At 41.5% G+C, this 17,411-nt stretch overlaps 1 protein-coding gene across 1 annotated transcript in view; it reads right to left on the bottom strand.

Moving 5' to 3' along the window:
- The window catches only part of DHX16 (DEAH-box helicase 16), an 81,700-nt gene that overhangs the window by 39,959 nt on the left and 24,330 nt on the right, over positions 1 to 17,411 (bottom strand). Inside the window, exons 3-11 of the mRNA XM_089656947.1 lie at positions 17,065 to 17,273; positions 11,636 to 11,795; positions 11,405 to 11,461; positions 9,902 to 10,156; positions 8,342 to 8,560; positions 4,699 to 4,893; positions 3,425 to 3,535; positions 2,819 to 2,934; positions 2,233 to 2,443 (exon numbers count right to left, since the gene is read on the bottom strand). Coding sequence (XP_089513073.1) covers positions 2,233 to 2,443; positions 2,819 to 2,934; positions 3,425 to 3,535; positions 4,699 to 4,893; positions 8,342 to 8,560; positions 9,902 to 10,156; positions 11,405 to 11,461; positions 11,636 to 11,795; positions 17,065 to 17,273 — 1,533 coding nt within the window. The remainder of the gene's footprint in view (positions 1 to 2,232; positions 2,444 to 2,818; positions 2,935 to 3,424; positions 3,536 to 4,698; positions 4,894 to 8,341; positions 8,561 to 9,901; positions 10,157 to 11,404; positions 11,462 to 11,635; positions 11,796 to 17,064; positions 17,274 to 17,411) is intronic.

The raw sequence follows: 17,411 nt of genomic DNA, 5'->3' as shown, positions 1-17,411 counted from the left end.
TTAGAGGGAAATAAAAACAGAGCAGAAGATTAAAGGGGCGTACTTACTGATTATGAACTGAAGAGCTATTAAAATCCTAAAAAGGATAGCTCCCATTCTGTGAATGCTTTGTTTACAGTGCTACTTTCTGGCACATGATTTAGGAGTATTTCCTCTCCTACCACCAGACTTCAGAACAAGTTCCTTTCGTGGTCCATACTGTTTTTGAATGGTAAAGGATTTTTAGGGTTAAATTAAATGTGTAGTATGTATTTATGTCATGTATGTGTTTTTATGAAGATAGTGTTTTATGTGATGTGTTATTGTGAGGGGGCGTGCATCTGCATTTGTTTGATTTTTATTGTAACAGGATATAAAATTTTTCTGATTCAGAATATCCGAAGCACATTTTATTTTAGCTCTAGATCTAGTGTGGAGGGGTTAGAACCTCTTGTGTTTTAATTGTGTGGATAGAGATGCAGCCCCATTTACATTATACATGCATTACCATGTTCTAAGGTAGGGGTCTTCAAACTTTCTAAATGAAGGGCCAGTTACTGTCCTTCAAACTTTAGGAGGGCCAGACTGTGGCCAGTGGGAGTAGAAAATGTCTTGGTGTCAGTGGGAGTTAACCGTGTCCCATTTTTGGTGGCAGTGGGAGGAATAGTACCCCATCGTTGGTGTAAGGTGGAGGAATAGTACCCCATCGTTGGTGTCAGTGGGAGGAATAATGCCTCATCGTTGGTGTCATTGGGAGGAATAGTGCCCCATCGTTGCCGTCAGTGGAGGGGAGGAATAGTGCCCCATCGTTGCCGTCAGTGGGGGGGAGGAATAGTGCCCCATCGTTGCCGTCAGTGGGGGGGAGGAATAGTGCCCCATCGTTGCCGTCAGTGGGGGGGGAGGAATAGTGCCCCATCGTTGCCGTCAGTGGGGGGGGAGGAATAGTGCCCCATCGTTGCCGTCAGTGGGGGGGGGGGGAATAGTGCCCCATCGTTGCCGTCAGTGGGGGGGGGAGGAATAGTGCCCCATCGTTGCCGTCAGTGGGGGGGGAGGAATAGTACCCCATCGTTGCCGTCAGTGGGGGGGGAGGAATAGTGCCCCATCGTTGCCGTCAGTGGGGGGGGAGGAATAGTGCCCCATCGTTGCCGTCAGTGGGGGGGGAGGAATAGTGCCCCATCGTTGCCGTCAGTGGGGGGGGGGGAATAGTGCCCCATCGTTGCCGTCAGTGGGGGGGGAGGAATAGTGCCCCATCGTTGCCGTCAGTGGGGGGAGGAATAGTGCCCCATCGTTGCCGTCAGTGGGGGGAGGAATAGTGCCCCATCGTTGCCGTCAGTTGGGGGGGGGGAATAGTGCCCCATCATTGGTGTCAATAGGCAGAACAGTGCCTCATTGTCAGTGGCAGGAACTTTGCCCCACTGTTGCTGCTTATGGCTTAAGGGCCAGATAAAAACAAGCAAAGGACCACAGTTTGGAGACCACTGTTCTAAGGCATGTCATGTTAAGGCAGTCAAGCGCTGTGGGTGCTTTGCATGCTATTATAACAATGCACTGGGGTGCCATTCACAATGAATGGTACCACAGTAAAAAAAACTGTATGTGAACTGCTGCTCGTTACAGTAAAGTGTGTTACCATAATTCACCAATGTGAATAATTTTTTTTAGTCTATTAAGAGTATTAATTTTTTTGCCAGTATACTCTTGCATAAATATTTCTTTGGGAAAATCATTTTGAACATAGGCAAATGCAGTATATTATTTACATAAACAGAATTGTTTATACTTGTGATTTATTCTCTATTTATACAAAATCCCCAACATTCACGTCAAACATGAATGTGTTGGGGATTTTATATAAATAAAATAGAAGCACTATAACTTAAAGTATATACAATATACGTTTTTGTTTGTGTCTCTGCTTTATGTGGTATTTTGACAGCTGTCAAATTTTACAATTGTCACTGGAACAGAAAGAGAGGGAAAACCTTCCAATAGGTAACTGTTTAAGTGGAAACTGTGCCTGACAATAGAAAGATTGAAAGAGTTCCTCCTTCTTTCTGTTGTGTCCTGTGGCAGGGTATCTCCCCAAAAAAAAACAAAGAAAAAAAAAACCACAAAAACACGCACACAAATCTAACCGTAATCCTACAAATTTCTTACTGTTTTTGATTTTGATATTCTTTCAGAAGAGAATCTCTGAAATTCTGCTACTCAGCCACTGCCCTCATGTTTTCCCTCATCATCTAAGCTGCCTACCTTGGTGTAATAGATATCCACAGGGTACCGACGTCCAGGAATGCGGAAAACCGGTGCATCGTCAAAGAAAGAAGAGAAGCGCTCTGTGTTCAGAGTAGCACTGGAGACTAGGACCTTCAGATCTGGTCGGAAACGGGAAATGTCCTTAATGAGGCCAAACAGCACATCTGTGTGTAAGGTCCGCTCGTGGGCTTCATCTATAATTATTACACTGCAAAAAAGTCATATAAAAATTACTTGGATTACAGGAAACATTTCCTGAAAGAATCATGGAGGCTGTCATTCTGCTAATGCTAGCTTGCCTGGCTCTTGCCTCAATATACTGTGCCACTGACATAAGGCCTTCTAGCTTTAATGGGATTAGTTCCAGGTCTTACTCAGAAGTTCCAGGTCAATGATTCATAACATTGTGAAGCAAACGGTCTAGTGTAATGGTTAAGCAAATAGCATCTTCAGAAGGAGCTCAAAAACAGCAGAAGTTGTAATATTTCTAGCGTGCCTTAATCATGATTACCAGGGGAAGAAGAAGGTGAGCAACACTTTCCCTTAGGAGTTTCTTTTGGTATTAGAGAACAGTACATCATACCTGTAACTAGCCAAGTCTGGTTCAGTGAGGAATTCACGCAGCAACATCCCGTCAGTCATATACTTCAATACTGTGCGCTCAGATGTGCAGTCCTCAAACCTAATGCTGTATCCCACCTGGAATGGGGAGGGTAGATAAGGAAAGAATTAAAGAGAATACAAAAATCCAGTGAACCCTACTATAGGCGCTGCCTTTGCTGCACTGAAATCTCAAGCACTATTATCAGCAGTACCCAGTCCCCTCTGTTGACTGCAGAATCCTTCCCCTATGTCATGGAGAGGAGGAGGTGTTTAGTTGTCCAAATTTGGAAGTGAGCTGCCTATGGTGCAAGACTGATCCACAATAAACACAGTAAAGGGAGCGTGCTGACAAGATCACAGGGCAAAAATTCTCATGCAATCACCATATCTAAAAACTGGTAAGCTTTAATAAATTACATTTGTGTTTTTGGGTTTAGATAAACTTTACTAAACTTTATTCACTGCCATCTACACAGGACAATGTTGTGTCTCCAAAAGAATAGTGTCAGAAATAGAAAAGCCAAAAGCAAAAAATGACAACAGCAGAAATAAAACAAACTACAGTTATCATTGATAGCTTTATTACCTCATTGCCCAGTTTAACAGACATCTCCTGTGAAACACGAGCTGCTACACTCATGGCTGCTACTCTTCGAGGTTGTGTGCATCCAACCTTCATTCCGTTACGAGTGTAACCCTATAGAAGATGGAGAAGAAAAATAAAAGCACTAAATATTGTGCAAAGCATTACAGCGAACCTGTGAAAAAACAAAGTGTGAGATGCGGTTGCTGACCGGTTTTTAAAATGGTACCAGCACCATCATCTCGAACCTGGCTTTACTATATAGCAAGGTGCTGACCTAATATATGCAGCCTTTTTTTTTTTTTTTAAATATCACTTGCTACATAATTGTTCCAGGTCAGTGACTAAGTAGAGAAACCAGGATTAGGGTGATGGAAGCAAAGCCCACACCATATAAAACCAAGCCCAAAACAGAGCTTCAGTCCTTCATAATTTCCTTAAAAATACACTGATTCATTCAGGGCAAAGTAACAGTGTCTGTAAAAAGTACCCCCTCAACCCAATGATACTGATATTTTCAGCTGTTTCTAACTGCTCTTTCCTCCACTGCCGCTAGCAGCAAAGTATCCAGTGTTGGCTGCTGCAATAGCCTAGGGAAAGTGGTGATGTTACCTCCTCCATCGTGCATCAGTGGTCAGGGGCCTAGCAATTGGCCGCTAAACCCGAGCACATGTTCCACCCTCCAGTGGTGCAAATTTGCTGGAGAGGTAAGTTTCAGTAGGACATGGGGGTGGGGATGGGAATTTTATGGGATCCATAGGCATCAATCTCAGTAATAGCAGATATAATAATAATAGAAGGCAACACAAGGTTCAGCAATTCAGCACTACTACCTTAGAAACATATCAGGCCTAGTCATTACACTTTAAGGGTTTATTTACACCTGCGTCAATATTGAAAAGTGATCTCCAGTGGATTGCTTTTCATAGAGAAATGCAGATGCCACTGACAGATTTTTAGGAGACAATACAGCAGCCATCTGGGTGGGTTTTTTGGGAGGTTTATTTGGCAGCAGTTGTGGCGTGGACCCACAACTTGAAGGGGTAGTGTTCAGCTAGATGCAGTACTGGATGATGAATGTGATGGGGGGATGTTTTTGCCAACAAAATGTGTACATCACATCTGGTCTTGCTTTTGCAGCTTGAAGGGGGGGGGGGGCCTCACATCTGAACTAAGCCTTTATATAACCGGTTATAGATCAATTAGTACAGACTCACAATTCATTCTGCACAAAAATAGTATATAATAAGAACAGACTTTGAAGCATGGACACCCACTTCTTCATGCAGATACTGTGGGATCTGGGTTGTCTTGCCGGATCCAGTCTCTCCTTCAATAATGAGCATTTGATGCTCAGAGATGGCTTTGAGGAGATCTTCTCGGTACGGAAAGACAGGAAGGCTGCGGCGCACCTCTTGAATGGACAATTTCTTTTTTTCCAGCTCAGAGAGTACTTTTTCGTTTTCATCTTCCTGACAAGTTAGGAAGAAAAAAAAAAATATGGCTTAACCTAATATTTCAAACAACTCTTCAAATTTGTCCTAAGATGGACACGAAGCCTAAGATTATAAAAGCACAACAGTTTGTGTCGGGACTAGTAAATGTTATGCAATGACATTTTAAAGTAAAGAGATCTAATTGAAGAAAAACATAACTGGACTTTTTCAGTTCCCTATAGACACATACAATAATTTATTCCAAAATATAGATTTTATTACACAAAATCAGGTTAAAAATCACAAATACATTATTGATTTGGCTAGCTCAAGGTCTGGATAAAAGTAAAGTAATATAGAAAATTCTGAAAGTTCTATGGTTTCATTTTAATAAAATGAGGCCTCAAATTCACTCACTAGCAACTTTATTAGGTACTCCTGTTCAATTGCTTGGTAACACAAATTCCTAATCAGCCAATCACATGGCAGCAACTCAATGCATTTAGGAATCTAGAGGTGGTGAAGATGACTTGCTGAAGTTCAAACGAAGCATCAGAATGGGGAAGAAAGGGGATTTAAGTGACTTTGAAAGTGGCATGGTTGTCAGTGCCAGACGGGCTGGTCTGAGTACTTCAGAAAGTGCTGATCTACTGGGATTTTCACGCATAACCATCTCTAGGGTTTACAGAGAATGGTCTGAAAAAAAGAAAATATCCAGTGAGCGGCAGTGGTGTGGACAAAATTGCCTTGTTGATGTCAGAGAAGACTGGGCAGAATTGTTGCAGGGACATTCAGATGATAAGGTCAGAATTTGGTGTAAACTACATGAAAGCATGGATCCATTCTGCCTTGTAGCAAGGTGTACCTAACAAGGTGGCCGGTGAGTGTATTTTTAACCTAACATTATACCCTTTCCTACTGATACATGGTTTTGTTTGAATTGGTACTGCAGCCATCCAAATCCTCCTAGCTTCTAAAAGCACCAAGCAAAGGTCTGACATGCAGACATCCAACACAAACAACCAATGCACTTCAGGAGCCAATGCTTATATGTACTTGCCCACCTCTGAATTTTAGTTACAAAGTTCTCACGCTGGTGTTTAGTTGAAATAAGACTCAGCTTTTCTGTGCTCTCTACTAGAAACTATTTTGTATTCAGAGTACACATTTTAAATGAGGGAAACGATAAAAACTTGGGACATAATCAAGATCATCTAGAAAACAAAAATGGGAGCAAATGCGTTTTATCTGGCCAGGCAAACAATCACACAGCCAGGTTGTTTGACAACCATTTAGCAGGTACAGTGGGGGAGATTTGCTAAAATTGGAGCACTCAGAATCTGGCTTACCTGTGCATGGTAGCCAATCAGCTTCTAACCTAAGCTCGTTCAATTAAACTATGGCAATAAATCCTGGAGGCCGATTGGTTTCTGTGCAGAAGTGCACATGATTTTGCTTTCTCCACCTTTAGTAAATAAACCCCATTATGTCACCCAGTCAATTTAAAGTAAGCCTTTCACAAAAATACCATGAAAGTTGTCACTGCTGATCTGAAAATAATAGTTGCCTAGCTGTTATACTGACCTTATAGCTTCAGTACTTTGAGGCACCAACTCAGAGCAAGTATACGAAAGTCAAGAAACACAAATTATTGCAGCTCTATAGCCATTAATAATTAATTGAATGTATTTGTTAAATGCAAGCCATGCAAGGACCTGAATTTGACCTGATATCAGCCTCTTGCAGTCCCTGGACAGCAGGGCTGGTGTGTGACAGGAAAAAACAGAACAAGGAGCCAATTTGTTCATGTACTAACAAGAAGCATACTGAAGAGAAAGCAGAGGTGAGCTAATCACTGTTCAGCTTCTTTCACTGTCCATTCACTGGAGGTAGGTCCAGGATAACCTGGGCATAGAAGACGTAGGTTGAATGACACTGACCATCAGACTGAGGTCATCTAGCATCAGAAAAAAGAACTGAGGGGGTAAATCTCTGGGTCAAAGCTGAATATTGCAGCAAAGCTAGTTTTATTTATGGAAAAACTTTTAACCACTTGCCCTTCACAGGATTTATCCCCCTTCCTGACCAGGCAATTTTTTGCGATATGGAGCTGCGTTAATTTAACTGACAATTACATGGTCATGCAACGCTGCACCCAAATTACGTTTACTTCCTTTTTTCCCCACAAATGGAGCTTTCTTTTGGTGGTATTTGATCACCTGTGCAGTTTTTAATGTTTGCGCTAAAAACAAAAAAAGACGGACAATTTTGTAAAAAAAAAAAAAAAAAAACAATTTTTTTTTAACTTTTTCCTATAAAACATATCCAGTAAAAAAAAATGTAAAAAATCAAATTTCAACATAAATTTAGGCCAAAATGTATTCTGCTACATGTCTTTGCCAAACAAAATCCCAATTCGTGTAAATTAATTGGTGTACTTGAAAGTGATAGCGTCTACAAATGGCGGTGTATATACTGAATTTTTGAAAGTGAGGTTAGTGTATAAAAAGTTTTAGTTTTCAAGTGTCTTACTTTAATAGCACCACAACTTCCTTTCCTGGCAGCATGCTATAGATAAAGACTGCCAATATCTGTGTGAAAGCAGTAGTCTGTATCACGCTGTTTGACACTCCCTGCACACAAGTACTGTTCTTTGAGCATTATAAATTTGAAAGCAGTAAATTGTGACTCCGCTGGGAGCGTGTCAGCCCATTACAGACAGACCTCTGCTCTCACACAAAGCGCAGCAAAAATTAAATTCACCTTGCTGCCCAGGAAGAAGAGCCTCTGCCAGATTATTATTTTTTTTTTTTTATAGTGTGCAAACACTGAAGCGCTAGTAGTGAAACTTCTAGGATACAATACTCCTGATAAAATCTTCCATCACTGTTTAATAAATGAAAATTCCATTTGTAGATCTTTGTTGCTCCATTTACCAGCAATGGATGTTCCACAGCATAAGTGAAGCTTCTGTAACTATCAAAACAGACACCTCCACCACATTAAAATCACAAAGGCTTACTAGAGGGTAGAACCTCAAAGCCTAGAGACCAATGTGCACATACATGGTACCATCTCCATAGGATTTTAGAACAGAACACAGCCTCTTCACGCCACTTGTTTGGTGTTCATAGCGGTTTTTCATTGCGCTCTCTGACCCCATTAGGAAGATTTCCCCTCACTTTCTGCAAGGACAGGAAAGTGATGGGAATGTTCTTCAATAGGAGACAGAGAAAAAAAATCATTGATAAAATGAGGAAAGGTTTGAAATTGACAATGTTTTTATTGCCATTGGTGCCTTCCTTTACAGGTGACAACTGCACTGCTCAATTCCAGTACAGGTGTCACAGAGATAGACAGAAAATGTGTAGCTTTAAATGTGAAATGTTTATATTTGACTGAAGTGCATCTCTAACCAATGGCATGAATCAGTGCTCTTTGGGGTGTAAAACAAAGACAAACTAGTGACAGTGGGACCTCTCACCTTCTCCACAGTTCCTTTCATTTGTGTGGCACTGACAAACTGTATAACTTCATCCTCCTCCATAACATAGTCGTACTGCTTTTGTCCCCGTACACGAGCATCCTTTGCACCAAATGTCAGGGCTGCTGCTCCAATGTGCTCCTCCTCCCATCTCCTCTGTTCTTCACGAGGGGCAAAACGCTCTTCTGTCACCGGCTCCTCATAACGGTCTGGAATTTTCTGTACAGTATGAAATACAACCATTAAAAGTACTGCAATTAGTAAACCGGAATATAGCATGTAGCAAAATTACCCTTAACACCTGGTAAAATGATAAAACACATATTCAGGGCCCAGTGTAACTGAAAAAACTGTACTGATCCCTTTGACCCTTTACCCTGGCAGGACCTAACCCTTTCTCCTCCAACAGATGCATAACTTACCAACCAAATGCTGCAGCCTCTAGTGTTTGTTTACATCTCCCACTGTCTCACTTTGTCCCCAGCCTCAAGATGCAGCCCCACAGAAGTCTATGGGGTTGTAATGCACAGATGCAGACAGGACAGCAAGACTTGTGGTGCTGGATGTAAACAAGCACTGGAGGCTGTGTTCATCAGATCTAGGTAGGCACGTACCTGTGGAGAGAGCTGGTGGGTTAGATGAGATCATGGCAAAGGGCCAAAAAGGGATAAATGCAAACTGTGAACCCCAAATAGGGTCAGAGGGTATTAAAAGTAAACTTTTGGAAGCTTGGACTGTGTAACTTCTTATCTCTCCATTTTCTGCATCACAAACGACATTCAAATTTACAAAAATCCAAAACTGTACTACAGTATGTAAAAGTAAAAAGCCCGCAGTGAGTGTTCCAGCATCACAAGCGGGCACACTGCAGAACCATCAGATTACTGACAAATGTTCTGGAGTGAACTGTTGCACTACAACTATACCTAGATAAAATAAGGTACTGAGTAAGTAGGCTATGCTCTCTTTAGGGATCTTAACGCTTCAACAACAGTTACATTTAGGTTGCAGAATAAGGGCCTGTGTTGATGAGCTTTGGGTTTGTGTTGATTGTGAGATCATTCAAAATTCATTAGGTGTATTTAATCTACCAATGACCCGCTTTAAGTGTATTTTGCATACCTATGCTGTAGACCTGTATGGAGGTGCAAAACCCATATAAAGCAAACCAAAGGACTACACTGGTTGCCACTTTTATTTAAAAAGGAAAACTACAGTTGAGTTTTGAACACAGACCACTTTTAGTGGACATTTCCTTGTTAAAATGTTCTTTGATAAAATTTCACACTATAAAGCTCTACCTTAGGTATTACTCAAACGCTCACAAGTACTAAGGAACGATTTGTCTGAAACAATGTCTTTTTCTTCCAATGCTCAGTCAACTTTGGCAAGGGTCAGGCACCTGTGACATCAGGTATGCAGATTAGAGTCAGCCAAACCAATCATAAGCCAATTTGTCTCTGATCTGTTCACTTAAAATCAAATGTGCCCCTCCCTGTTTTCATAACAGACAGAGCAAGGGTCTTAGTTTATGAGTTCTGGTTTAAATCTGTGATGTACCTTACTCCTCGTCTCCTCAGGCATAACGTAACGGTCATGTTTTTCCCTGTGCTCCTTCTCTCCGGCTTGTTTGTATTCCTTCGCTAGATCCCTCACTTTGCGCTTATACTCCAAATTTTGTATCTCATGCTCTGTCAGTTCAGGCCCAGCAAACAAATATTCTTCATCTACTATCTCTGCCTCCAGGTCCTCCAGCTTGTCCTTTTCTCTTTTCACCAAGTAGTCCCGACGAGACTTCTTCCTTAGCTCCGGTACCTGTAGCAACATAGACATGTAAACGCGTGACATGTAAGCCTTAGTGCAAACACTGCAAAGAATAAGCATTAGTCACAATAGTCAATGAAGGCCTCAATCTTATGGATAAAACTCCCAAAAATGCCCATGTAAGAGTATTGACATTTAAACAGTTTTTGAGTCAGTACAGGCATTTAATTGAAAAGAAAACTGCAACAGCTAAAGATCAACAAGTGACCAGAAAATGAATGGTCCAGACAACAGATACAGTTATATATAATGGCTCATTTACTAATTCTAACTAGCCGGCAAGGCAATACAGACCAGCAAAAAGGACTTAGATAAATCTTCCCTGAAATATTAAAGTATAACTAAAAGCAAAACTTTTTTCTTTATTTTGGATACAGTGGAGATGAATTAGAACCCCTGTCAAGTTTTTATTGCCATCTGTGCAACTGTTGGGGAGATTTACCCTCTCTATTTGCCCATTTACCATCATTAAGGAGAATGAAACTAAAAGAAAATCTCAAATTATGGGTTGTCCCCAGAAATGTAATAGAGGGAAAATTTTCCAAAGGGGACACTAGTTCTGGTGACCTGGGGGGCCCCAATGGATTCCTTTAACTTGCAGGGATTTCCTCTCACTTTCTTTTTGGCTTTGTAACAGGAAGTGAAGGTAAATCTATGTGATGGGACACAGATGGCAAAAACTCTGACAGTGGTTATAAAAATCCCTTGTTCTCCAAAAATTGAAAATAAATAAAATGTTTGCCTATAGTTCTACTTTAAGATTTATGTGTCAGTTGACTCCAAATACTTAAAGAAGTATGGCTAAAGTTATTTTGGCTATACTTCTCTAGGCCACAGGAGTTCTTTCTGCACTCCTGTGATCCATTTTCAGCCAACCGTGGGCTTAAGCCTGCTGTTGGCTGATGCCACTCACACCGGTCTAGGCTCAGGAAAGATCCTGACTTTACAATCAGGGTTCACCTAGATGCCTGGACCAGCAGCTGGATAAGCCTCTCAGCAAGCCGCGGACACATGTTGCCACCCTAGGATCTGTTTACCGAGCACTGCACTCAAGCACTGTACAGCACTGGGACCTGCAGTCCAGTAGGAGCTGGACATGTAACTACTAAGAGACTTGCACTAGCAGTTAAATGCCAGGATGCAGCTGTCGGAAGCAGAGAAGCCGTGCAGACAGACAGATTTACTACTACCCCAGGCAAAAAGTTAAACACTGGAATATCAAATTGAAATTAAGTTTACCATTTTTTTACGATCTTCTTCTGCCATCTTCAGTCTCTTCTGTGCTTCTTCATATGCCTACAGTGTAATTGTACAGAACACAAATTAGAGTTTTAAAAATATAATGAAGAAATGAAAGCACTATCCGTAAAAAAAAAAAAAAATGAACTGGTGCGGGCATTTTCGGCAAATAGACTATTTTCCCACAGTGCCTTCTCCCTATAGCCAACGTTACGTACCAGACCACCTTACCTTCTTATCTGACCTCTCCACAATATTCCTGGTTTTCTCCTTATCTCTCTGCTTTACTCTTTCTGCAAAAGCATCCCTTTCCTCCAGATCTTTTAACCGTTCTATCTCTTCTTGGTCTTCTTCATCTGAGATTATATGAGGCGATGGAGCTTTTTCTTTTCTGGAAGTCATTGAGAGAAAGACCAGTCAGTACGAAGAACAGAACCTATTCTACACAGTATAACATTCTTCAGCAGATGAGCTGACAGGTATGACTAGAATCTAGAAACTCTCAGGGCCAGATGGCTGTGTCAGGCTTTGGACCTAGACACTGCACTGGTGGCTTTAATGTACCCAGATTATGTAAACCTTGACTTCTAGAGACTAAACCTTTGGTGTACAAGCATACTTATAGTGTTGAAACAAGAATAGTCAGTATTCATAATAACATCGGCCTCATCCGTGCAGTTAGGGAAACTCAGACTAATCCAAGTAAACACCACCTATTGCAAATGCTAAAGCTATAGCCTTCAATTTAGGTGGGGGTTAATGCTTATCAAATATGCGTTGGCCCTAAAGTTTGCCTGTAAAAAGACCAAAATGGATAGTTCACCACTGACCTATAGTAGTCACCACCAGCTGTCTCCTCCAAGTCACCATTCTACTGATCACCCTGGAACCCCCACAATTATTGGTTCTCTACCATGCAAATTTCACCTAGCTAAAAGGTCACAAGAAAAGGGGAGTTTAGATTTTGATCAAAAGAGTAGTGAGAATCTGCATATCACAGTTTCCTGGTTTTCACAGCTATCAGGTGAGCAATAAGAAATTAAAACCAAAGTAAAACCGTGAAGACGTTTGCTGTACCATCACAATGGCATTTTAACATTATCTATGCATAGGTGTATACACTCACTGGTTACTTGATTAGGTACACCTTGCTAGTACCGGGTTGAATCCCATTTTGCCTTCAGAACTGCCTTCATTCTTTATGGCATTGATTTAACAGCAGAGATTTTGGTCCATAGTAACATGATAGCATCATGGAGTTTCTGCAGATTTGTCAGCTGCACATCCATGATGCGAATCTCCCGTTTCACCACATCCCAAGGGTGCTTTATTGGAGTGGGATCTGTTGACTGTGGAGGCCACTGGAGAACAGTGATCTCATTTTCATGTTCAAGAAACCAGTTTGAGATGATTTGAGCTTTGTGACATGGTGCATTATCCTGCTGGAAGTAGCCATCAGAAGATGGGTACACTGTGGTCATAAAGAGATGGACATGGTCAGCAACAATACTCAGGTAGGCTGTGGTGTTTAAACAATGCTCAATTGGCACTAAGGGTCCCAAAGTGTGCCAAGAAAATATCCCCCACACCATTACACCACCACCACCAGCCTGAACCATTGATACAAAGCAGGATGGATCCATGCTTTCATGTTGTTTTTGCCAAATTCTGACCCTAACATCTGAATGCTGCAGCTGAAATAGACACTCATCAGACCAGGCAACATTTTTCCAATCTTCTATTGTCCATTTTTGGTGAGCCTGTGCAAATCGGAGCTTCCGTTTCCTGTTCTTAGCTGACAGGAGTGGCACCTGGTGGGGTCTGCTAATGATGTAGCCCATCTGCTTCAAGGTTCAACGTGCTGTGTGTTCAGAGATGGTATGCTGCATACCTTGGTTGTAAAGCGTGGTTATTTCAGTTACTGTTGCCTTTCTATCATCACGAACTAGTCTGCCCATTCTCCTCTGACCTTTGACATCAACACAACTGCCGCTCACTGGATATTTTCTCTTTTTCAGACCATTCTCTCTAACCCTAGAGATGGTTGTATGTGAAAATCCTAGCAGATCAGCAGATTTTGAAATACTCAGGCCAGCCTGCCTGGCACTAACAACCATGCCACGTTCAAAGTGACTTAAATCTCCTTTCTTCTCCATTCTGATGCTTGGTTTGAACTTCAGCAAGTCATCTTCACCACGTCTACATGCGTAACTGCATTAAGTTGCGGACGTGTGTGAATTAGCTCTAAGAGATTGAAGCTCAAGTTTCAATTCACACAGTAGCTGTTCACAGGTTCACGTCAGGTTTACATCAGGTTCAAGACAGGATTAGCTCAGGATCTTATCCTGTTCTCACACATGCGATTTTGGAACGATTCTCATAGAAGTCAATAGCCTGTAATCCGCACCTGAACCTGAAGCCACTGCTCAGAAATCGGGCATGATTCTTTTTATAACCGCACTGAATCTGCACTGGCCATATGTGAACAGGCACCATAGGAAGCAATGTTATTTCACATGTCATGTAGATTGGATGCAGTTCAAACCGCATCCAATCCACTTATATGTGAACAGGCAGAGGTGATTCACACATATGTGGTGCGGATTAAAGCTCATGTTTCACAGCTTATTGATACAGTAGTACACATGTTCACATCAGGTTTACGTCAGGTTCAGGCCAGGATTAGCTCAGGATCTTATCTTGTTCACCCATAGAAGTCAATAGCCTGTAATCCAAAACTAAACCGGATCACACTGCTCAAAAATCGGAAAGGACTCTTTTTAAGCCTGCCTTCACACTGATGAGGCACGAAATTTGCACTGGTTTCTGTGCAATTTCCGCACCACATCATAATTGCACCCCGTTCACACAAACCATTGTGGGTGTGTATTTTAAGTTAACGACACCCCAAAATCAGTTTGCAAAACGCTGTGCGATGTGCAGAAACGGATTGCATGGGTGTGAACTCCCATGCGATTTGATTCTAGTGCAGACCAAAAACAAAAAGGGTTCTGCACCTTTTTGGTGCAAATGTGGTGCGATTTGAGCCATACAAAAATGTATGGCTCAAATTGCACAGCACAGAATTCGCATGTGATTTGCACAGGATTGCGGTGCGGTTCCTGTGCGAATAACATGCGGTATGCTGCACAGCACAAGTGTGCACCCAGGCTAAAACCACACTGAATCCGCACAGCCAGTGCACCGGACATAAGTGAACAGGCACCATAAGAAGTAATGTTTTTTCACGTCATGCGGATTGGATGCGGTTCAAACTGCATCCAACCTGCATATATGTGAACAGACACTTAGAGTGGTTGTAAACCCTTGCATGCAGTGGGTATAGAAAAGAATCACCCCCCTTTAAAATAATCACATTTTGTTGCTTTTCAGCCTCAAATGAAGACAGACACAGTTTTTGTTTTATCCAACTGTATTTACTCAGTGCAACTTATAACATCCACGTAAAAGATATGTCAGAAAAAATTTTTAAAAATTCAAAAATAGAATGACCTAGTTGGAAAAAGTATCACCTCCTTATGTCAGTATTTTGTTGAACCAGCTTCTGCTTTAATTCCAGCCTTTAGTCTGTTGGGATATCTCTCTACTAACTTTGCACATCTAGACTTTGCAATATTTGCCCGCTCTTCTTTGCAGAACTACTCAAGTTCAGTTAAATTTTATGGTGACCATTTGTGGATTGCAATCATCAAGTCATTACACTGGTTTAAAATGAGGCCTAAGTCTGGGCTCTGACTAGGCCATGCACGGACATTCACCTTTTTTCTCCTTCAGCCACTGTGTGCTCATTTCTGCTGTGTGCTTTGGGTCATTGTCATGTTGGAGGGTAAACTTTTTTCCCATTGACAACTTTCTGACACAGGGCAGAAGATTTTCCACAAGAATTTGAGTATTTTTCCCCATCCATTTTTCCTTCTATCCTGACAAGTGCTCCAGTCTCTGCTGCAGAGAAAAACCCCCCATAACAGGTAATTACCACCTCCATGCTTTACTGTAGGAATGGTGTTACTTGGATGGTGAGCTGTACTGGATTTCTGCCAGAAATATCATTTAGTGTTGAGGCCAAATAATTGAACTTTGGTCTCATCTAACAACACCTTTTTCCATCTGGCATCAGAATCTTCAAGGTGCATTTTGACAAAGCTCAGTCATAACTGAGGATCGGCTTGTTTCTTGCAAGAATTGCTTGCGGAGAATTTGTGATATTGTTGTCACATGCACTCGATGACCACGCCTTGTCATAAATTCCTGCAACTGCTTAAGAGTTGCTGTAGGCCTCTTGGTAGCCTCTCTGACCAGTATCCTCCTGGCTCTTTCATCCAGTTTGGAGAGATGGCCTGATCCAGAGAGGGTCTGTGTTGATCCAAACACCTTCCACTTCTTAATAATAGACTTCACTGTGCTTCTAGGCATTAATAAAGCCTTTGACCTTTTTTGGTATCAGTTTCCTGACCTGTGCCTGTCCACAACTTTATCCCGAAGATATTTTGACAGTTCCTTGCCACCCATAGTTGATTGTTTGCTTCAGTTGCGCTAACATGGACTGAAATGCTCCAGGAAAGCTCTTTTCATACCGAGCTAATCAAACTGACCGCAGCTGATCATAGCTGAAATTCAAATGGATTTGTGTGCCATTGACAAGGTGATTACCTACACCTGATTGAGTTTACAAGCCATTTTTAGGAGGGGGTGATTCTTTTTCTAACTCAAAGATTCTGTGTTTGATTTTCTTTTATTTTTTCTGACATGTTGGCGTTATCTCTTTCACTTGGATGTTATCAGTTGCACTGAGCAAATACAGCTGGATAAAACAAAAACTGTGTCTGTCTTCATTTCAGGCAGCAAAGCAATAAAATGTGATTTCAAAGGGGATGATTCTTTTCTATACCCACTGTATAGCCAGTGAAGTGACTGACATCAGGTGATAGACAGATTAAACAAATCCTCCTACATAAGTTGTACCTGAGTATCTTCAGCCCTCTTCTCTACATCCATTCAAAGTTCAGAATTTACACAGCATTTCTGACCTTCAGGGGGGCACAGAGCTGAAGTTACACCCTGTAGATCTCAATAAGGAGAGCTGAGAAAGGAATGGAGGGAAGGGAAACACCCTGTGTCACACAGCACACAGGAACTGAGCCAAAGCTGTCAATCACAGGCTGTGTGATGGAATTCCCTCCCCTATTACTTTTTTACCTCTTTGTGTCAGAAAAACTTGTCGGAAGTGACTTATGTTGATATCAGAGGAATAGTCAGCAGACAGGTATGACACTTAGAGCTCTGGACTGAGACAAATAAACACTATAGAAGGATAGGCTTTGTTCATATTTCATGTCTGAAGTTTACAACCACTTTAACACAAAAAAGATGAAAACAGGTATTTAATTAAGAAAAAAAAAATTGCACTTAACTAGTAGTTTAGCAAACTAATTATCTCACCCACTTAGAGTTTACATCTATTTAAATTGCAAGACAAGACATCATTAATGTCTTATTTGAGCAAAACCAGCATGGCATACTTGCCACATTACTCTATTTTCAAGTATGGCATGATGGTGGGGAACAGATTTTTTGCTATTCTACAGTGTATACTGAATATTACATAACCGTTACACAAGTCACAGACCAGCTGTACTCACTGTGCATGGTCACTCTCACTGTCAGACGACTCTTCTTTTCTCCTCTTCCTCAGATTTTTCTTTTTTTTCTTGTCATATCTGCTCTCTTCCTTTGCATCGTCCTCATCGCTATCCTCCAGAAGGGTGTAGGATTTGTTTTTCTGTTGCATGGCCAGGGCCTCTCGCTCTGCAGCCCGAGCTGGACGTTCAACTGGTGCTTTACGGGGAAGCTGTGCAAAAGAGAAAACAAATCAAGATCATTATTAAAAGAAGATAGAGTGATCTCCATTTGGTATCCAACAGTAAGCAACTAACAATGTTGCTGTAGCAGTGTATAGTATGTATTGAAAGGTACCCCAATGAATTCA

Source organism: Staurois parvus, unplaced genomic scaffold (assembly GCF_062004578.1).
Source record: "Staurois parvus isolate SC_StPar_1 unplaced genomic scaffold, SC_StPar_1.0 ptg000950l, whole genome shotgun sequence".
Taxonomy (NCBI): Eukaryota; Metazoa; Chordata; class Amphibia; order Anura; family Ranidae; genus Staurois; species Staurois parvus.
Note: the sequence above shows the minus strand (reverse complement) of the source record. Positions and strands in the feature narration are given on the sequence as shown.